Source organism: Zophobas morio, unplaced genomic scaffold (assembly GCF_036711695.1).
Source record: "Zophobas morio isolate AGI-343-1 ecotype UQ-CSIRO unplaced genomic scaffold, CSIRO_AGI_Zmor_V1 ptg000002l, whole genome shotgun sequence".
Classification (NCBI taxonomy): Eukaryota; Metazoa; Arthropoda; class Insecta; order Coleoptera; family Tenebrionidae; genus Zophobas; species Zophobas morio.
In genome coordinates, this window is record NW_026972107.1 from 23,893,419 (window position 1) to 23,917,065 (window position 23,647).

The 23,647-nt window shown below is 32.2% G+C and overlaps 1 protein-coding gene and 1 long non-coding RNA gene across 2 annotated transcripts in view; one reads left to right on the forward strand and one right to left on the reverse strand.

Moving 5' to 3' along the window:
- Positions 1-23,647, reverse strand: part of LOC135131082 (uncharacterized) — a 156,848-nt gene that overhangs the window by 117,736 nt on the left and 15,465 nt on the right. Inside the window, exon 2 of the mRNA XM_064058615.1 lies at positions 21,293-21,811. Within this exon, the coding sequence (XP_063914685.1) occupies positions 21,293-21,712 (420 nt within the window). The 5' untranslated portion in view covers positions 21,713-21,811. The remainder of the gene's footprint in view (positions 1-21,292; positions 21,812-23,647) is intronic.
- LOC135122654 (uncharacterized) lies at positions 3,251-5,867 on the forward strand. Its single transcript, XR_010279430.1, has 3 exons — positions 3,251-3,293; positions 5,406-5,498; positions 5,650-5,867. It is a non-coding gene; the product is annotated as an uncharacterized LOC135122654 (long non-coding RNA).

Here is a 23,647-nt window from a genome sequence, read left to right on the forward strand (position 1 = left end):
TCCTAAATATCTCTATTATGCTCTTGGTCTACTTGCTTAATTGCTCTGAAGGAATATCAGCTTATATTCTTATTCGAATTAAACATCAAAGAAGCATCTACACAGACTTTGTGACTTCGCTTGTCTCAAGTTCTTTTGTTCTTCTATATAAAGTTTCTTTGTCCGATAGTCGGCTGGCCCAATCCGCCGTTCTGTGCGCAACTGAACGTCCAGATTACTTAATAAAAACTGCTACCTACACCTATGTAGAGAATTAATTAGACGGTGGAGGATCTGCTAAGCATATTAATAGTTGCGAGTAGCACCAGTAAAGCAAAATGTACAACAAATTACATAAAATCTAAAACACTAAATATATACATACAAATTCACGTGAATTTGAACTTTATTGTTAAATGTGATTTTAATAAAAATTTTAACTCTAGATTATTTTCCAACCATATTTTACTTTATTTTCCGGGGACAAATATGTTTTTTCATCTCGCCTCTTACATCGTTTTGCATCAACTTTTCTTTCATGTCGCAGTACTCATTTCTTACAAATTTCATGATCTTTATTGGAAAACATGTCTCGAAATTCACAATTACCTCAGTAATATGCTTTTATATCCTAAAATTGCTTACACACTCAAAAAAGTATTGAATGCTCCTGTCAGAAATAAAATCAGCGTCTTTAAAACATCTATATGTATATACTGAAAAATTTATCTGAAGATACGACATTCCTTGTACGGCTCTAATATACTTTTTTTTTGTAGAACTGTTCACACAGGATGTATTTATCTGAACAAAGTTGATTGTGTCATGTTAAAAAATAATTAAAAAATCTTAATTGAAAATACGACTTGAGACACAGTATTTCATGCACTCAGTAATATTGTTTTATCTTTCAAAATTGCAGGATGTCTTCAAAAGATAACGTATAAACTAATCATCTTAGAAACGAATCATCCAATTTCTGTGAGATTCTGGGAACATATTTACTGTTTATGGTCTTACATTACGGCTCGTATTCAATCCTATCGTCTCACTTACAGGTCTTACATAAATATGGTTTTTCATCTGCTACAGAATCAAGTGAAATTATTTTGTTTTATTTTTTTTATTTCGTAATATAGTAGTGTTATTATTGGTATTACACTGCTTCTATCCAAACTGATGCAATTGATGATTTCTTGCAAAAATTTTGATGACGTCATCACCTGAAACATACACATAACACCCTTCTTTACATTTACTTTAATACTACATACTTTGTTTTGATTTATAAGGGTTATCATAAAAAATAAAATTCGCAAAATCAAATCTTGTCAGTTAATTATGGAAATTTTGGAACAGGGTTGTCACCACTGTTTTCAGCTTGCAAAACTTTAGAAATCGTATTACCTAGGTCTATTTAGGACTTTATTGGTTGGGACTGAAATATAGTAAAACTAAAAGTTAGCAAACATTGTAACATTAGAGACATATCATCGTCTTTTTAGTCATTTACATTATTCTTTAATTACACCGATTTTGTATTCCATTAAGAAAAAATGGATATTCTGTAAATCGAAAAATTCGAGACTAGACTTACATGGAAAGCGAAACGAAAAAGTTAACTATTTTATTATTTTAAAAAGTGCCGAGAAGATCAACCGGAACAGTTTGATTATGAATAAAGATTCCTTTCAACAGAAACCAAATATGCACATATTTTTTTTAAAAACCTTGCACTTAATGCGGTTTTTTTCGAAACCTTTTAAAAATCAATGTATCCTTCATCAACTATTCAGAATTTCCAGTATTTCTCGTGACCTACCTCCAAATTATTAAAAGCCATCCTCCTCTTAGCAATTCTGCTAATTTTGTAACGACAGTCTAATGCATTAGCAGGCCGCAAAAATAGCTCGACTGTCCTATATCTCAGAATTATATTTACGGAAACATCACCGATATTCCAAATTTTATTGGACATATAAAAGACCGTATTTATCCCAAACCGCCTTTTTAACTGAACTAAAATAATCGCAACGCCAATAATAGACTTGCACCATCAATTCTGCGTTCTAATGTAAATGTACTTACTAGGAAGTGTTTAATCGCATTAATCAATGTATTAACCGTCCGTCCACTGTAAATTAAACCGTACTTAACATTTAAATTACTGTAGAGGTTTATGTAAATTTTAATCGCTGTTTAAGAAGTTAGCTGAAATTAACCGAACTGTTTTATGACGTACGCTATTATTAAAAGAAATTACTGGAATTACTCGAAGATGCAGTCTAACAAAGATATCTGCGAAGAAGAAAAAGTATGCCAAATACTGTAATCATCTAGCATTAAGTTTTTATAAAAATTGCAAGTGGGTATGCCGTTTTCTTTCCTTTTACTTTTATTGTCAAGACAACCGTATACACCTAGCAATTTAAAGTGTGTTGTTACCTCATCGATGAAAGTGTAATTAGTAGAACCCGGTATTATATCTTTTTAATCAAAATAATAGCTCCTTTGCCCTGATTATAAAAAAGAGTTTAAATTATCCGAATACTACTGCTGTACGCCCCCATGCAATATTTTCCACTTGATTTATAGCTTTCGATTGTTGTAAATTCTCGTTCGGCCTTTCTATTTAAATATACGCCGTGTTTATAGATATATGGGAAGACTATATTGATGCTGTCAGCCAGGACATAAGACATTTGTTGCGTGTGTGTAAAATATAAAACGCATTAAGAAAAAATAGCTTTTGGATTTATTTTCGGCCTTATCAATCAGCAAACATTCTGTCCGTTCATTGTATCTCCCAAAATTGAATGTAATCTCTCCTTGTCCGCTCCTATTTCTTTACAGATTTTTCGCTTTAATCCGTAATTTCCTACGGAGAAGATTTAAGATCCATTACGCTTCTCATTTATTCTTATTAAAAAGATTAATTATATGGGGTTTTAATTGCAGTCATTGTGTTGTTATACTCATAAAGTGTAATTTAAAAGCATCCAGAGAATAAAAGGACGAGTAGAAGCCTCCATCTGAAGTTTGATTTTTAAATGACCCGAGGAATGCCTTTTAGACTTAATAAAAACGATTTATCAAACATTAACTTTAATGTTTATTGATGTAACGCTGCTTCTAAAGCCTGTTATCTCTGCATGCACATACCTAATAACAATAATAATACTCATAACAATAAAAACTGCTCTAAGGAGGTTCAGTGTTCATTATCAAACATCCTTTTATTGTATTTTGCCGTTTTCGCAGGTTGTACGAAATTTGTGAGCTATAAAATTTCCACGTAAAAAGTTAACGGTCCTGTAAGTTGGTCAAAGGTGAAATAAATTTTTCAAACGGTAGTGAAATACGATATGAATATGTAAAATAAAGATCGATACGTCTTAATAAAATAGAAAAAATATTCTGTTACGCTACTTTAATGATGCTACCTGATTTGGTAAGAGGTGTGAACCATTTAATAACACACTTACAAGATAATTGTACAAGATATTACAACATTAATGCATTTACTCTGTCGTTCTCGTTATTAAAAGTGGCAAAAAAAGTTTTTTCTTGTCGCTGCATACCGATAACTATTAATTAGGTTTAAATTATATATAATTATATATAATTATCCTAAATGCTAGTCATTATTCTAGCTACGGAACTATGAGACTTGAGTACAATTTAGGTGAACAACTGCGGTTTTAAATTAACATTACTAACTCTGAATAATTATTGTAATAAATGCTCAAACAAAAAACCATTTGCACTTGTGTGTAGATACGGAACGGATTATTTTTACGGATGTTAGGTATGTGGATACTTTCGAAATTTCAGTGCCCTGTTTATAACTATTTTATAGTTTGTTATTAAGAAATATAAACCCCGTAAATGGAGAAGTAATAGGTCATAAATTAGATTTATACATTAGTTTAAAGTATATTTTTTATTTGAGAAAGAGTAATGCCAATGAGTAATATAATAAATAATATTAATTACACTTTAGTACTGGCACATACCAAATAAATCAGTTACTTTATTGGAATAACATTAATGATACGGCTACTTACTTTACTCAGACTTTATTATGCACGCAAAAGTAACAGAAAACTTACAGATTTCATGAAATGCAAAAGTCGATCGATGACACACTTTTGAGTCGAGTATTCATAAATTTTCTCAAGTCATAAATTTTCATATGGCAGAAAGTGACATCGTTTATGTTCTCGTATCATGAATTTTTATATTATAGAAAAACAGTACTAACACCCACTGTAGGGCAACAATATAGGTTTATGTGAAGGTATTATACAAAAGAAAATTTAAAATTTTCATACAACTTTCTAAAATATTCCAGCACATCCGATTTTCTCGTTTCTCTTAACTCATAAAAATTTCGTAAATGTGTTTTTTTCGTCATTTTTCTCTTCATTGGTGTCTAATTTTTAGTAATATTTTTCAAACGTTATAAATAGAAAAAGTTGTATTTATATCTATTTTCTCGATTTATATTTTCCCACCTTTTGTACTAATTTTGTACGCTTTACACTTCTTTACAGTTCTAATTATGAACTTTTACGTTGTTTTATGATTTTGTCAATGATCTTCTCCTATAAACTGGTACACATTCAACATACTATTATTGTTTCTTTGAAATGTTTCCCATTAGCAATCTTTATGATGTTTTCTTATTTTTACAAGAACTCACTAGTTACTGTTTCTTGCGGTTTTCTGAATTAGATATCTAGCCATTCAAAGATTCCTTTAAAAACATTTGCTTAAAACTTTTATTTGTAACTGACATTTTTCTAGTCTTCATTCTGTGATTACTCTTAACGTATTCATGTTCATTCATATGTTTTAGTCTGCTTTAGAATACCTACTGTTTTTTCCGCCATTCATACCAGTGCACTATTAACGTAGTTTTTTTAAAGGAATCGGAATAAGTATCTCAAGCAACTTTTTGAATAAAAATATTTCAGTGTTTTTCGATACTTGCATGCCATTTTAGGTTTTATAACATGGCACTATAAACATAAAAATAAATTTTATAAAAAAAATATAGTACAGGTCAAAAATCCAGTAAATGTTTTCAATATTCGAATCAATCAAATATAGAAAATTTAAAAAAATCACTGAGAAAAATTGCAAGGCTATGCATGAGGAAATCGTCACGTAGCACAAAAAAAACCGTCCAATTTCTAAACTTTTTTTGAGATATTCGCATTACTCAATAATAATTAATTTAACTTTTTAAAATGTCATCAAATTTCTGGGAAATCCGTTAGTATGCAAACTTTTTTTTTTAGGACAACTCGGATGTGTAAAATTAAAAACGGGTTGGATTATTATACTGCACTAAAAAAAACATATTATGTTACACATTTCATGTAGACCTTCTCATTTACCCACCATATTTTTTATTGCAGTTTTACAGTTAATATCGTTGCCCTTGATGACTAGTCCTGAAATGTAAGCCCGTTTACCAGCGAGTCTGTTGAAAACTTTCCAACTCTTAGCAGGTGAGAAATCAATTGAAAATATAGTACAAAATACAAATCTACCTTTTCTTTTTGACAAGCAAAATATTCAAAGAACAATTCCTTAAATTTAAACTTATTCGTAATAATATCGATGTACCCATATACTTAAAATCCATTGTATGATTTTCAGCTCCTTTGCATGCCTTTCCTTGTTTACCGGAAAACTGAAAAGTCTGTGCCCAAGGAATTGAAACTCTCCGTTTTCTGACTGAAGATAGTGGAAGGTAGTAAGCAAAATCAGAGGACATCATCACTGGATCACAGGAAAACATTACTTTTCTCAAATGCGGTAGATTTGATACGTCAGATGTTGTCCTTTGTATCTTAAAGTTAGATGAAAGTGTTAAGTTGGTGAAGCTAAATTTTTAAATAACTTTGAAAGCTTAGAGTTATTTAAAAAAGCATTGCGTCAGTATGACTCGTATTTCCGTTGAAGAAAAAAAAGTCCTGGGGGAAGCTGACTATAAAAAATTAATAATTAGTAAAATTAGTTTGGGCCTAGAAGATAATGGGGCTAGATTATGTTAAGTCGTTATAATCAAGCACTAGGTGTTTTAAGCTTTGTGCAAATTATTGCCTGTATTTTTTTGGCTTTGGTCTTTCTTTGTATATACAAATGATTCTAGTACTCGTTGTCACTCCATGTTCACTAATAACATGATATTTTACGAATGTAGATAACGTTAACTGTTTTCATTGTCCCAGAATAAACAGTGTATTTGCAGTTACATATCATTAACAACACAAATTGCTCTTTATCTTCCACAAATCTGTTTTAATGTCTTCCTTCTTTAACATTGTAAGTTTTAAATGACAGTTTTAAATAATATTTTTTAGCTATTGCTTCTCAGGTTTTGTTTGAAAAATCCAAGAAATCTCAAAAATAAAATTAAAATTATTGTTTTTTATCTTATCATTTACTTTCATTAACCAAAATATCCAACCAACTTGTGCCATCCGGAAAAAAATACCGCAACCAATACTTTAAATGATGCTAAATGGAGGTACCTACTACAAGAATAAGATAGAGAATTCAAAACTACGTAGTTATTGTTACGATGGAAGGGTTTTTAAAATCGGCGTGGGTAAAACTCAACAATTTATTTCTTAGTAACACGGATTTACACGAGCGATTATGTACAAAATAATTCCGGCGCAACATGCACTGGGTTTTCTCGACACTCGTTGGACTCGACTTGTTAACTGAATTCAGCTCTCGTTGTCTGGACTACACTGACTGCTCCCGACGGTGGTTCCCATTTAAACAGCCGCGCGGTCCTTCTCGAAGGTCTCCATCACCGCTTCTAGGCTTGTTCTCGAACACCCGTCGCGACATCCGCTTCTAGGTTCTTCTCCGGCGAATGCCGTCCGGCCGCGATGAGTCATCATCGCCGTATATTAAAACCCATAGGCGTCGTACCGGGACGGCGTATGGATTTCTTTCGTAACAATATGAAGAACAGCAGAATTTTAAACAAACTACTCTATACAACGAAAGCATAGGATATAGTTGATGTTATGTAACTACTTTTTTAGACACTAATTTCAAACGCTGAAGAAAATTAGGGAACAAGAATATTCATATCCTGTACAACTGGATCCATGATAGCCTGCTATATTCTTTCATTTAATTTTTGAATGTGAAGTAAACGGGTTAATGTAGAAATTCACAAAAAAATTAGTAGAATCGAAGAAGTTACGGCTACAAGTGAGAAATACCTTATGTGGTGCCTGCAATTCGTGAACCTTTGGTTCTTTTAATAAAAACATCAGTGAATGAAGGAGTCTTCCTGAGCAGTTTAAAAACGGCTAACATGATAACCGCTTTTTAAATAAGGTAAAGTGACACAAAATGAAAATTACAGGTCAACATTAACATAGATATTCTGCTCAGTATGGTGTTTGTCCAGGAAAATCAACTATATATTTTATTATTTTTTAAAATTTGTCAGTGGCGGCTCGTATCTTTTGAAATGGGGAGACACAATTTGACTGATGAGTTAAATATGACGACATAAAACAGGCTGTTATTAATTACATTCAATAAAAGTAAAGAAAATATTATTTTTTCACAACCACACATCCACAAAAATTTACCATGCTTGTTATGTCTATTAAAATATCTATAAAAGCCTCTCATTTTTCCATGAACACTTTTTTTTTGGCTCTCCCTAAATTTTTCACTAAAATTTTACCGTCGTAAGACGGAGGACCATTTGTTATTAAATATTCAACTGAATTCATTATTTTTATTTAAAACCAAACAATTCAAATCCCGCAGTTGAGTTACCGCTAGTGGTCACTGTTCGAGCAGGACCCGATTCTAAAAAAGTACAGCGACTAGACGCACGGTTTCCATGGCAACCGTCTAAACAAAACGTCTAAATGAGCCATGATTTGGTCTCCGCTTTTATCAGCGCTGCAGCAACACATCATATATATCCAAGACACAACATCTTTAAATGTATGTTTTGATACATTTTAGATAAATGGAGCCAGATAAAAAAATTATTTTGATAATTATGACACACCTTTCCGGACAATTTTTTAAATATTGAAAATTACTACTTTACTATGTCCAGTGTGTTTGTAGACGTTGTAATTTTGGGGGGGGGGGGGCACGTGCCCTTGTACTCCCTGGCATCAGCCGCCCCTGGAATTTGTTAAATTGGTTATTATCATTTTTATGTAACAAAAAATTATTTGTAAAACTGAATAATAATGTAAAATCGTAAGTTTTGATCTATTCTGGAGTTAAACAAAAATCTATCATACTGATTTCCACAATTTTTATCAATAGTGTACCTCTTTACATTACCGATTTCCAGTAATTTTTGCTAATGACCACGGTAATAGTTTCAGCAAATAGTCATTAATTCATCATGAACTACATTTAGCTACTGCAGCAGTAATTAAAGAATACATCCATGGTACAACAAAAATAACTTAAACTTATGTATGTAGTACACTAGAATAGCTGTTGCTCGCAGCTCCGCTTGCGTGGATTAGACAATTAAAACACATTGTTTTTCAGCCCCTGATAGAGTTAATATTGTTCACTCTTCCCCCCAGTGCACCCATCTAACTTCAAAACTCACGAAAGTTCCATACAAATTTCATCCCCTATTTTACTCCCTTAGGGGTTGAATTTTTTCCCAAACTCCTTCCTTAGTGGGTGTTTAATTACAAGAGGAACCTACTATCCAAATTTCATGTTTCTAGATACAGTATTACTAGTTAAGATTCGTTGGTGCGTTGGTGAATCAGGACAAACACTTTTATCCTTAGAAAAGAACTTTACTTATTTAAAAACAGTGTGGATCATGAACTGGACAATTACTGTATTAAAAAAATTACATTCTACTTGCAATGTGATCTTGGGATTATAATCGAATTATTTAAATATGCCCTGTTACGTGTTGATTAGTGATTACTTATTAGCATATCCACATTTAAATTATAGCATAATTGTTTAAAATAATAATATTTTCCACACTTCTTTTCTACTTCATTGTGACTGGCGTACTTGTTATGTATCAATGTATAGTTCATAAGTGTAAGCGACAGACAAAATAGATAAATTCAAATAAAAATAAATGGACTTCAGGCAACTTTTTTGAGCAAGATTTTTTGTGTTTTACTTTCATTTTTCTATTGTTATTTAACATAAGGCAGGATTTCTATTTTTCCCACTAAAAGTTTAATCTGATGTGATGTGTTTCTCATCGATTTATTTTTATTGTTCACTTGTCTACTCACGGCCCTTTCACAACATTACCTAAGTAGTGAACCTGCGAACACAAAAGTCTATCAAATACAGAAGTAGAACTGCAAAAAAAATAGCTTTAAAATCTCGCGTACTTAATCCTGTAAGTAACAGACACAACCAAGCCGGCCGGCCGCCTTACTCACTTCAGTGACATTTAACAGCAATTCTTCAGGTGGGTACAAAGTTGTCGCAATCAATTTTCCTTGACGACAATTAATTATCGTTGGCAATAACTCAAGAAGACCCGCATGTTTTAAAATAACATCGTAAACATTTCCGACTTCTGACGTTTTCCCGCCAATTCTCCTTACATACATGCCTCTTACGAATTATCTCGGTTTTAATGTAGCCAATTTAAATTCTTGCGGTGTATCATTTTTGGAAAGATTAAGATGAAACCAGCTCCACCAATCCGGAAAACATTGACTTGAGTGGACAAGTTATTTAATGGTACACGATCCCATTCGTCCTAAATGTCAGCAGTTGATTTCATTCAAAAATCCAGAAAACAGAGATACTAAATTACAGTTGTCGACAGGTTAACTACGTCGGGTTTGTTTGTTAGCACAGTCTTACTATAATTTGCATGAATCAGATTAATATCTAATTGTGGAGAAGTAATTACCGAAGTCATTAGATCGAAATGGACAGTAATGTAAGGCTTAGAGATCGGTGTCTACGCAGTGCGTAGGTTGTTTACGCAGCAGTAGCGCTTGATTATATCAATAATGCACCTTTCTAGTTTTTAAATCTTACTGTGGGCGGGTCTATTCTTCCTTCAATACAGCCTGTCCAATCTTAATTCCATTATAGAGCGGGATCTGCGTTCTAAAAACCGCATTGCAGCATCTGCACAGAGAGTAATTTCGACCTACTCACGTTAGTTGGTAAACATGGAGGTTAATACGCGAAGATTATCGGATCTTTCAGTAGATTAGGCTAATTTAAAATTTAGTGATTGTATTAGGTGCAAACTGTTTGAAGAAGATGACTTAATTTAGCAACGTTATCCTTCTGTTTCTGTTCAACGCAAGCTGCTTTGTTAACAAACATAGCTTGTTGGAGATTTTTTTATGTATTATGTTTATCCTTTTTAAACGGAACAGATTAGTTTTAAATGTTTACATAATCAATGTTACTGTGCACTTTCCGCTTCACTGGAATAAAAAACTACTTAGAAATATGTGTTAAATGCCAAATTTACGCGACGCGCTTCACGAAAAATATTCATAATTCGAGACTTTTATCTAGATAGCAAATGAATATTCTGATACGAAGCAAACTTAATCGATAAATATTTATATGTATGTATACGATTATGGATGTTACATTAGACAATTAGCGAAATTACGTTCCGTACAACGTATTTTACGTTAACATACACAATCGCCAATAGGGACACTGTATTTTCTATGTTTCCATAGATATAACCGTTTTTTCTACGTTTTGCGTGTTGTACGTTCTACGGAACGTGGTTTCACTAATTGTCTATTATCAGGAAAAATTAATTTTTGAGTTTAAAAAAAACATCTTATATATTCAAAAAAAAAAAATGCAGTGCATACTTAGTCTCCATAAGTGTCAAATAGAGTATAAAAATTCTGCTTCTTAACTTTTTAGTTCTAAGCTATTTACTTTCAACTCTTAACAATGGTTTAAAACAGTAAATATTCGTAAGCTGTACTTCCACGGGCACGTGTGTTGTGATATAATATGACACATACCATATTATATCACACATATTAATTAAACACAGACTTACAAATTACATAAAATTACTGTATGTACTTTCAAAAGTGGTCCTGCGTCTAAAAATACAAAAAAATCCATGTAAATTAATAAATACTATTCTAGCGGGCTACATTTTCACAACAAATTAAAAGTTTTTATCCAAAAAAAATATGTAGTTCGCAAATTGTTTAGCTAATATTGTTATTTGATTTTAATTAATTTTTCAAACACTATCATGGAGCATAAAGTAAAAATTTTGTACTTTGTAAAGAGATTTCTACAACTATCATTGTAAATGTAATGCAATTAAATGCTAACAAAATGTAAATCAAGATTTGTCTGACCATCATCTCGCAAAAAATGATTACCTTTTTTTTTACAAAAGAAATCCTATTTAAAATGTGCAAAATGCACCCACTTTTAACGTCAATCACTACTTTTGGGTACGTTTTTCATTACCTCATATCTTATTGTTTCGCTTCGTATTATGCTTAACACAGTTAACAAGAAGTTTCTGACTTTATTTCCGTTCGACGCGCTTACTCTCGTTCGTTTCCTTTTAGTCTCTGCCGGAGCATCGTTTCTTACTTTCAGAAAGTAACATATTTTAATAGTTATATTCATCGAGGCGATAAGGCGAAAGAGGTTTTGGAATAAAAAGAATAAATATATGATCTACGTACATTCAGCAATATTTAAGCATATAGGGATCTGTCACTCACGATCTTTTTCAAAAATGTGTAATGTACGAGAATCGAGAGGCCTTCCTGTTAAATATGACGAAAAAAAACACATTTTTAGGATACTGCTTTAGCAACTAACATTTACATAGTTACAAACGAGTCCAGTAGCTAAAATTTACCGGCTTCGGCCACTAGTATACAAAACTCACTTGACATACACCTTGTAAAACTTTTATGACTTAAGCGGCTTAAGCCAAAGCACCCATAAGTGAAACTGTCTTGTATTCTTTTAAATATCTCCCCGAAGATTTTCTTGGCAGAAGATTCGATTTAATGCTCTTTACTTTATCCAGAAGTTCGTCCGCAATCGCAATTGGAAACGAATTTTGGGATAAATCCATTTTAATGCAAAAATTAAATTGACCTTCACCTTAGCAACAAACCAGCACACACGAGAAGATTTTCACTTTATGCGCCACCTCACCCGACGCGACGTATTGAATAAAATTTTTATTTTCATGAATTTCTGAAATTGTTGCAGTATTCTAAAAAATCTTACACAATATACGACCGGTAGCATTTTTATGGTTTTGCCAAACTTACAGGTCTCGCCTACGGCTCGCTTTGTGGTATTATCCTAAACACTTTAAACTAAAACCGGTGCAGAATTTGCAAGACTATATGTTAGCATTATATTTTCAGAAACGAAATGTTCTTCCTTTTTCTGGTATGTGCTCTCATGGACATTTAATGATTTTTGTGGCAATAGGGAAGTACTTGCTTCATTTGCTGTCTCTGTAATTTCTGGCGGACTACTCTGCAAATTTGAATCTGCATTCACCGTCTAAATCCTAAATTTGACTAATTAATAGATGCAAAATACCACAAAAAGCCATAAATTACGATTAGAGTTGTTGATGGCGTCTTATAATACCGTTGCCGAAAGGTTTATACGCTCTAGTTGCCGCAGTGCGTGAAATAAATTCCATAAGAATCACACTGCACATTTCACACACCGGTACTAACTAAGTATTGTACACCACTCGGATTGAAGAAAAAAATCCAGCCTGTTACATAAATGGAGGAACAACTCAGAAACTGTTAACCCGGATGACTAAAAGAAGTAACAATATGCAATTTTCAATTTTCAATTAACTTTCTTACATCAACTGAAGGCTTGTTAACTCAACTAGTAAAAATTCGTAACAAATGTTCAAAACGGCCCCTATTTTGTTGCAAACAGGCTCTGGTTTTTCTCTTTGAAATACATACTTCTACATTTTTTCGTATTTAAGATATGGACTTTTGGTAACCAATTAAAGGGGTCGTTTCTTCGATTCTATTCATGAGGATATTCATTAATTTAAGTGGGTCACAACATCGCGTTGGCCACTTTCATAAAAAAAGTTTTCAATCTCATGATATAAAACATTTAAATAATTTTGGGCATTTACTCGATTTGGCGAAATCACTGGACGTACCTACCCGGTGATTCCCCATAATACCAGTTCACACTTTGAACAAAAACTTATTCTGTGAAGTGTGAAGTATTCGAGTTATCTGGGGTTTATAATGAGGCCAATAGTGTAAACTTCTTAGGTTTGGTATACCATCTCGTGAAAAATTAGATTCATACGTGAAAATAAAAATTTTCGATACAAGTACGATCCTTCTCATCTATGAGGATTGATCTTTGGCAGAATTGAACTCTTCGAAGATCTTTCGTTAATAATACCGAAGCGCGAGAAAACGCTTAAGAATGCAACTTTCTTTTCTTAAAGGAAGTATTCCATGCAGTAAATGTTGATGTCCAACTTGACGACTAATACTATAAGAGTTGGGTCTTCAGTAACCATTTCCAAAATTTGTTGGTCTGCCTCTGCAAGTCTTCCTCTCTCCGAATTATTGAATCCAGGATTTCCAAACTCTCACAGCCGTCTATTAACATTGACGAAAGTTTGGAACACACCTGTTTGTAAATCGTTGCATGTAGAATCTTACTGTTTCTCTACGATTTTGTCGAGCTTCCCCATAGATTAAATGCATATCTGCCTATTCGCTGCATGTAAAATTTACCGCTATGTTCGACCATAATGAATTACAAAAAACACGTCAGTTTTGATCATTTTAAGAGAATTTGATCAAAAGTAACTTGATACGTGTCTCTAAATTTAGGCAGTGAGCTTTGTTTGCCTATCTTAAGATTCATCCAGTGATTAATAGAAGAGTTTTGAAAGAAAAACGGCGAAAGAGTATTACTTCTTTTAGTCATCCGAGTTACCAGTTACCAATTGTTCCTCCATTTACATAACAGTCTGTATAGACACACCTAGTGGATGAATGCATTCGTCAAATGAAAAAAAAACTGAATTAACTGATTTCCGATTTTAACTACAAATATTTACCGGGTACTGAGTACTATTAATTAATGGTAGAAGCAAAATTTTGGATGGACAATTCTTAATTATTGCCACCAGTGTTAGCGTAGCAGTTCACAGTTGTCAATTTTGCAATGAGCGCGGCTAAAAACCAATGAGACGATGGCAGCTACTGAATTGGTGCTCAAAATTTCAATTTGACGTCACATATACCATCGGACAAAAAAAGTCACAAACAATGATAGTTTTTTCGGTACTTAAATAAGTTTATATTTCTTTTTTTTTATCTTTTTATCTTTCGATTTATGCTATGCAACTGTTTTTGATATGTTTAAATAAAAAAGAGTTTGAACAAAAAACAATACTACATATCTTAATTTAAACTGACAAACTATTCATACTACTTCTGAATCAATGTTGTTTGTACCAGATGTGGTCTAAATTTGCTTTGGCAATACACCAATATGTCAGAAGCATGCAAGTTCAAACATCATCAAACTATTTACAAACTTAACAGAAGAATCCATGAAATTACAAAAAATTGATACACCTTCTGTTAGTGAATTAATTTGAAAAACACACTGACTTATGGAAAACCTTAATAATAATTTAATGATTCTCTTGTTATGTCACGATACGCAGATCACTTTGGGTGAACAGTTATAAGAAGTAAGCATTAGCCAAAATGTGATTAACACAATTTTCTCTTACTAGTCCTAGATATAAATTATTATTTTCTATTCCTAAATTTTTTAAATGTTGTAACAGTGACACCCAAATTGATTTAAAAGATTTTCACCGTACTCATAGCCAATTTAACAACATAAATATTTTAACGACGAATCTTAATTATCTTCCCCCGTCTGAGACAACAACGCTTCTTTTCAATTTAAAGCCGGCCTAAATGCTGAATCTCATCTGCAGAATTGGCACCATTCTAATGACAAAGTTTTCCGGATTAGCTGATATAACAATCGAAATTTCCAACAAAGATTTCAATATAATTTCACTCTAGATTTAAACTCCGAGAGATCCGCTCCTTCCAATAACTCTTATCAATCTTAATTACATTAGCCTCGCAGAGTGAAACAAATCGTTTTTAAATTGGCTGCCTCTGAAGCGAAATTTCATATCGCGTGATGATAAAGTAAAAAAAGCAGACGTCCGCTGCAGGTTGTGCTGCACAGTAGCAGTTGGCCGAAGTATCTCGTAATCGTATTAATATTTACAGCTCTTGAGAGCCATCCAGTTGGACAACGAGCCGGATTTTTAATTGCAGCGGTCAGGGCCGGAGCAGGTGTACAGAAAAATAAAAATCGCTACAACCTTTTTTTCTGCGCTAAAGTACACATTAAAAATAATAGAGTAATAAAGACCTTCATTTTTTTTTTTTCAAAATTGACAGCAATTGAGAATAATTATGAGAAATATTAATCAATCACCATGGGTATGTATACAGTGTTTTAGCATGTACCAAATCCGAACTAAGCAAACTAAATGTGCCAAATTACATTATGGGTTAGGTACTTCAACTCTCCTAAAGTTCATTATTACCGCTTAAACGCTGTCATTTAGTTTCAGAGATGCAAATCTTTGCAGCAGTGAGTCCATATCAACAGAACAAAATTGTCTAATTTATAGCAGGAACGTTGTTTGTGGCATGTATTCAATAAGCTTCAAGTTTGAAGTTGGATGTACATCCTCTATCTAACATACATCGTAATTACGAAGAAACTACTTACTTTACATTAAAATTGATTAGCTTAATCTTCGTTTATATCACAGCTTTACCTAAATGGGTGCATCAGAAAAAAATACCATTCTTTTTTTTTATTTTTAAAAGTCCTAAACTATATTTTTTATTGAAATTTTATTTAAAAAAATATTCTTAGGTCTATTCAATTTTCATGAAATTAAATCATAATTTCTTATTAACGTTTATTAATTTTTTTGTTATACTGTAGTTAGACCGATTAAACAAAAAAAAAATCTGTATGCTATGTATTTAGCTCCACTTTTAGGTTAACATCTCTTTATAAGACTTGGTTTGACATGTTTTTATTAAAATGGAAGTTTTCTCAAGTTTTCTTTAATATTAAAGTAAGTATATCTTTTAAAGCTGCATATTATGTATGAATATCATTGTAGATATACATTTTTCAGAAAGTATCCAACAATAAATTCTGCAGCGGTCACTACGCAACTAGTAAACAACCAGAACAAAAGTTGGTGAGTACTGTTGTTTGGCAGCCAACTTGTTCCTCTGCAACATTTTCATCTTCGTGTTTGCCGAGGCAGAAAATTCCTATTACGACCCTGCTCCAGCACGAACGGTGTAGTAATGCATCTGGACTAGACGGGTGGTATTCGGACTCTTGTATTCTTTTAACGATGCACTTTTATTAATAGTCAAGTAAATTAAGACGCTTTGCCATTATCTACACTTGCTCGTAAATTATTAATGGGCGTACTGATTAAAGCGAATTGGCGCGGTCACTTTTATTTATAATAATCATAATCTGTACTGGATTTGACCTACAGCCTTTGGCCACCATGGACGATCGGTTTCGCTGTTTTACCACGAACACACGTAAACATTATCAGTCTGATTCGTCGAAAAGTCGTGTACCTTAGTCACAAATTTTACTTTCATAAATTAAGTCATCCGTGATGTAGATTAGAAGGCTGGACGAGAAAATCATTAGTTCTGTATGAACTGCAGGCAGAACTGTTTTTTAAAAAACAAACATCGCCTTTTGAGTAATGGGACTTGCATAGCTGCAGGAAAGGATACAATTTAAATGAGTTTATGAGCCATTGATTTAGAGGAGCTGAGTCCGACGTTTATTAGAGCTACTCGTTAGCAAGGCATTTGCTGCGTTAATGCAGACGATTTTTAAAAGTGGGATTCTCTTTATGAATTTTTGACTAATTGCGGGAGAGAGATTTGTCTCTGCGACACGTTTTCAGCGCCGTGATTTATAATCTGTTCTTGTTTCAGCTGACGATTTAGAACCGTTTTACTCTTCGGTCCGATCATTAACGTTTCCGCAAGAATGACAGTTTTGATTTTTCTATTTACAAAATTAATCGTTTAATTAAAAGGAAGAATGTCGTCTTTCTCCTGAACCCTTGGCATTTGTCGAAATGTCACTGTTTCTCTTTCTCTCTGTCCTTTTGTTTGCTTCGCACGCTATTGTTGCGATAATTACTAACATGTATTAACAAGTAGATAATGTTTGCTTTTGCTGATTGGAAACCATTAGTTCTTTATTATAAAAGCATACACGCTGACACATCGATGCACATGTTGAGAAAGAGGGCACTTAAATATTGAATTAACGACTATTTTTAAAATTCCGTCTGAAGTTGCAACATCTCGAAGAGTGCCAGACTTCAAACGAAAGCTATAAGTACTTGGTTTTAGCACGGTTGTCAAAATTCATAGGCTTAGTCATTTACATAAATGATTTGACTTTGCACTGTCAACAAGTAAAATTATGAGGCAGACTTTTCAAAATAATTTATAAATACTTAATTCTGAAGTTGAAGAATTTATGTCTCATAAATTATTCTATGCAGACGAGTCTTGGGAAAAACTAAGTGATGCTTTTGAAACTATAAATTAATATATTTTGGAAAAAAGACATCTAATTAATTTCCACCAAAATGCACCAAGAAATTAATTTGTCGAATGCACACATCAGCAAAGAAAATTAACTTATTTAAAATTATTATATTTTAATTTACGGTTTACTACAACTGCTAGTACTATTTTCGTCATCAAACATATTTCTTTTTCTTATACGAAAACACGATTGCGCACGAGATTTCTAAATAGATATTTTGGCAGATCAGTCGTTCTGAAACAGTGAAATATTATTCAAGTCATTTATTCTTGTTTTTAGTGAGCCATATTTACGTAATATAAATGTGCCCTCGTGAGTTCTCCCAATAAATTGTGGGGATTAATTTACTATTGTTTTAAATATAATAATCATAATATATTTCTGTAACAGAAGGTAGGTCACTTAAAGCGATCTGAGCTTTTGACCTATTAGAATCAGTTTTTCTAGCATTTTTAAACAATAAATAAATTGACTAAATAATTTGCCTCAAATTTATTTTCACATAAAAGATTTGTAGCATATTATAATAACATCAAATGCTTAGCACTAACTCAGTCAGTTATCCATAATATTGAAATAAAAATCATTGCTTGTCTTAAAATTAAAAAAAAAAAAACAGAAGAATTTATGAAATCTATTTGATCACTCGGCGTCCGAACGTTTATTTCCCACAAAACCGAAAACAAAACTACGTTGGCATCATCGAGACAAACTGACAGTTTAGTTTTGTCTAGATAATACCAACGTGGTTGGGGTTGTTAGTAATTTTACTATCACATAAGTACCAATATTTTTCCACCTTTATGGGCACAGATTTCCAAAATATGGGTGAACTTCCCTCTTAAAAATAGAATAGTTCCACAATAAAAGTATATTAATTAAAATCCACAGATATATAAACATAACCACAAAAAATTAGTCGAAGGTTATTTCGACAGAACTTCCCTAGCTGTCGAGGTACAATCCTGCTTCTTTAAAAAATTGTAAAATTTGATTTCGCGAAATATTATTTGTAATAACTTATATACGTAGAAAATTAGGTATGTAATAGCACTAACAGAGTAAAAAAAAATGGTCGAAGGTTATTTCGACAGAACTTCCTTCGCCGCGGAAATACAGTACAAAAGTCCAGATTTTTCGAAAAATTAAAAGATTTAATTTTGCAAATTATATTTTTTTATAATAACCATAAGTTAAAATAAAGATATGTTTGCAACGATAAAGTATAGGTAAAGATATGTTGTGTTAAGCGTTTGCTTCAAGTGACTGTTTCCATTACAAAATTTTGTGACGACGTCATCAACATTTGTGCAAGGACACGTATACCAATTGGGATAGCTTATTTATTATATTAATTATTGTTATTATTGATTTTATTTATTAATTTAATTTTTTTTGAGTCATCCTGTACAAGTAGTTCTAAAAATCATGAGCGTATTGGTATACAAGTATAGAGTCATATTATTTTGCATATTTCAGAGCATTCCATTTTGCAGTTTAACAGTTAAATTGCAAAATGTTGTTAAACAATTATTTAATTAATTTAATAATAACAGACGTATGTATATGCTGTAGTTCTAGGATCTGAAAAAGTTTTAATAAATCTAATCAATGCAGATCTTTGCTGGATCTTAGTACCCGTAGTGATAAAAGTTTTGCCTAAATGCCGGGTCATTTCCGGATCAGTGGTGAGTCTTAAATAATAATAAGTACATATTATAATCGGGCCCATCGAGAGAGCTACTGGCTACTTTCATGTTTGCTCAACGTTTCATGACCTTTAGAGTACGAAGAAATAAGTCTCTCGTATCCGCCAGCCCCCGTCTGTCCGCGTGTGCATCGATTATTTTTATTAAGCAGACAATAGAGGCAATTCTTAATCAAAGTTGTTAAATTTAAAGGGTGTTAAATTGCAAATTTCCATAGTAACGAGTTAAATTCGTAAATCTGATTGGATGTTTATTAACAACCTTTAAATTTTAACGGGTTTTTGATTCAGAATTGGGCCTAATTTCCGAAACTACCGGACCGGCTGCTGTAAAACTTTGTATGTATATTAGGATTATCTTGTAGACGGTAAAACGCTAACAAAAATTTGTCTTATCATCCCCACCAACAACGATGCGACGTCATCTCCAACTTTTACAATAGTAAATGTTTTTTAAATTTATAAATAACATACTCCTCCACTTATAGTTTATGAATCCATGTCGAGTTATTACCCTAGACATCCAGATTTTTGGGAAAAAATTCAAAATTGCATAACAACGTTTTACAATTTAACTTTGAAATTGCAAAACCGAATACTCTAAAATCTTGCAAACATTTTAAGGTTTTCGGAAGCATAAATCTTTAATCAAAATTCATCTTTCAGTTTGGCCAAATAAATGTTAATTAAAATGAGTGAGTCCCTGGTCAGTATATGTTGAAAAAAAAAAACAGTAACTTATTAGAGTGAACTTGAACAAATTTAGCCTGAACTTTCGAAACCTACAGATAAAACATAAAAATTACAAACACTGAAGAAATTAGTTTCTACATTTACTCATGAAAATTTTTGATTTTTAAATGCAAACATAAAAGTCTACATAAAAGTGGACGACAAAAAAAAACACTGGCATACAGTCTATGTTAGGAGAACCCTACGACGGATCTATTGTTCTGATTTATTTATAAATTAAAATATAAAATAATAAATAAATCATAACCTGATATGCTGTTCGGTATACGCTGATGGATTTAAAAGAAATCAATTAAGGACAGCTACTTTTTCCTTGTCATCAATTCTCAGTGATGTACGTATGAAGAGTTCTTCATTAAACTCAGCTTTACGAAATTATCGCATAGTTTTAATACCACAGTTCCATGGAATTGTAAAATACTACATAATTGTAAAGTTGCAGACTAACTTTGTTCTAATCGCAAAATTTTTGTTCCACATAAAGCAACATACTTCTTATACTATAACTACGATGCACAACTTTTACGTCCTAAACTTAGAAGAACCATTTTTAGAACTGACAATCCTACGACTCATATTGGAAAAACTCATAATTCATGTTTAGACTATGACAAATCTTTTGATCCTTTATTTAATTATTCCATCAGTTTTTTCGTGTGACTAAAAACATCATTCATAAAAAGTTGTCACAGCACTCAACATCCCATAATGTCTCATAAGCCGCTCTTTAATCGGCTTAAAATAGATTAACAAATATCATTTGTCATCTTACTACGCCTAAAATATTAAATTCTTTGTTTTACTTTCATCAGAACTAATGGTTTTAAAAAAATTCACATAAATCTTCACAATAAATTTACTTTGTTTGTTACACAGTTATTTTTCCAAAAACATTAGCGCTTTGTGAAATACAGACTCACCTACCTGCGGTAGGTGCGTTTGAAAACAACACTATAATTAATTTTACTAATCTGACACTTGAATGAATGAATGAAACAATTGGATTGAATTATAAATGAAGATGAATTATAGATACTGTCTAGTGATAAATAATTAATGGAACTACAAGAGATTCCCCTGTTATCAAACCCGTCCGAAAAAACAACCCATTATCAGACTTACCCAGTCGTCGTATTCGTTCATGTCATCACTGGCATTGTCATCTTCGTACTCCAAATCCCTGTAGTCGTCCCCAAAAAGCCCTTCATCCGTCGTGGTTGTCGTCGTGGTAGTCGTCCTGTAAATGTTCTGATGACGAATTTTGTTATGCACGGGGTGTATCTCGTTCTTCTTCCTGCCAGTCTGCATGTTATCGATCTTCATCATAACCCTATCTAAATTCGGAAATCGCGAATGGTGCCTTAACTTTAAACTCTCGTAATAAATATCGTTTGCACTAGTCACTGCACTTTCAGTTGTCGTTACTGGCCTCTTCGGCAGGAATCTTTCCCTGTGTTTAATGTAATCTTGCTTGGAGCCATGGTACGCCAGCGCGGTACAGATACAGAAACCCAACACTATCTTCAAATCGGCGATCCACATTTTTACTACTCTCTACGTTTATTTACCGCACATTATTTATTTGGGGAAACGAGTGTGGAGGGCCGACTTACGACAGTCCAACTTGTGAGCACACAGTACCTGGATTTAAAAAAGAATTATCGCATTGTGTTTGACTTATACCTGAGAAAGTTAAAGCCTTTTATGCATGCATGAACTGATGTTTGCACTTGAAAATATTTATAGTGTTTGAAAACTTTTTAACTTCATTCACTATATTGTTCTTATTCAGAGTTGGGAAACATGGTTACCAAGTTCAGGTACGAGTTTTTCTTTAGTTCTCACACATTTGACCATTTAACAAGTATATGATTTTCTAAAATTGATATGATTTTTATTGTAAGTTATTTAATCATTACTAATACACTAAAATTCATTCATACTATAGTTTTCCAAATTTTTGCATGAAAACTCGTAGATGTTAAGTACATACAAAAAAAAAATGTTCGAAGTGACATTTGACGTTTAAAAATTTTAAGATGGCGATGAGCGCCATTTTGATAAAAAATATATATATATATATTTTTAATCTTCATAGTAACACGTTATGAGATGTTTGAAATATGTGATTTATAACTTCTGCTTCTGATATTTTTTAAATTTTAGACGTGTTAATTTTTGATAAAATCTTTCGTTCTGAATGACATTTTAAGCGTTTTTTTTTTAATTTCAAGATGACTGAAAATCATCTTAAAATCTAAAACCGAAACCTAATAGTGTCATTTGGAATGTGTATTTCTTCAATTAACTGATATATTTAACAGTGTCGTGCAAAAATATGTTTGCCTTTAAAAGTTGTAATGGACTAATAATAAGACATACCTATCAAGACATTATGATACATTATCATATTCAAAATTAAAAGAGCTTTCAAATGCAGTATTACTTGACCTCCCCTGTCATCCCTTTTTTTTTTTCATAGTGGAACCTATCTTGAATTTTAAAAACGCCAAGTCCGATCCTTTAAAATTAATTGTTTCAAATAACTGGTTTGTGTTGAATTTCATGCAAAAAAAGTTTTTTTCCCGCTACTGTACCCTTGTGCGTGCACAACTTCTATTTATTCAAAAATGAAAAATCCTAAATTTGTTTTTTGATAAATTTTAAAACTACTAAAATTATTTAAATAATGGTACATCAACCACATTTGTATCTTTTACCGTTAACAAAATCTTAATAATATAAAATGAAAAATTCACGACCCTGTATAGTCAATTTTTAATACGCATTTTTTACACGTTCAATAATCCATCTAACTCCACAATCCATCACAGTCTCGATCCCAGCGTTGTCGCATTAACAAAATTTTACTGTGTGATTACACCGCGTGGTAAATTGATATTGATATATGGGGCTTTTACACGTGGATTGGAAAACCGTGAATGTTCCCCCACCATCCCAATTATTTTACCAGAAACTTAGTCGAATTTTGTAAAACATGTATATTTGTCTTTTCACTGAAATTAACGGGTTTAATTTAGTTAAGCTAGTGTAAAAGATATACCTATTCATTTCATAATATAATTAGGAAATATTGAACTTTTCCAAGTCTACTTTAATTTATTTTGATTTTATTTTGCAAATTTACTTGTAGGTTCATTTTATTTTGCAAATCTCCTAGGCCGACTTGACACTACACCAAGTTGAAAATTTTAATGTTCGAGTATCCTTCTCTAGATTCGTAGACAAATCAGAATAATAAATAAGTAGCTGTAATAAATATTTTACAATTTTACAAAAAATGTTTCTAAGATCGTTAATTAAATTTATCTAAGAAGTCTCTGGAAAAAAGGAAATATAACGCATTTCCAACATACCTCACAAGCAATTTTGGTACATTACATCAAATTTGACCTCCTTGGGACTTTTTTTAGAAATTTTGAAACAAATATACTTTTTAATTTTTGAAATATTAAT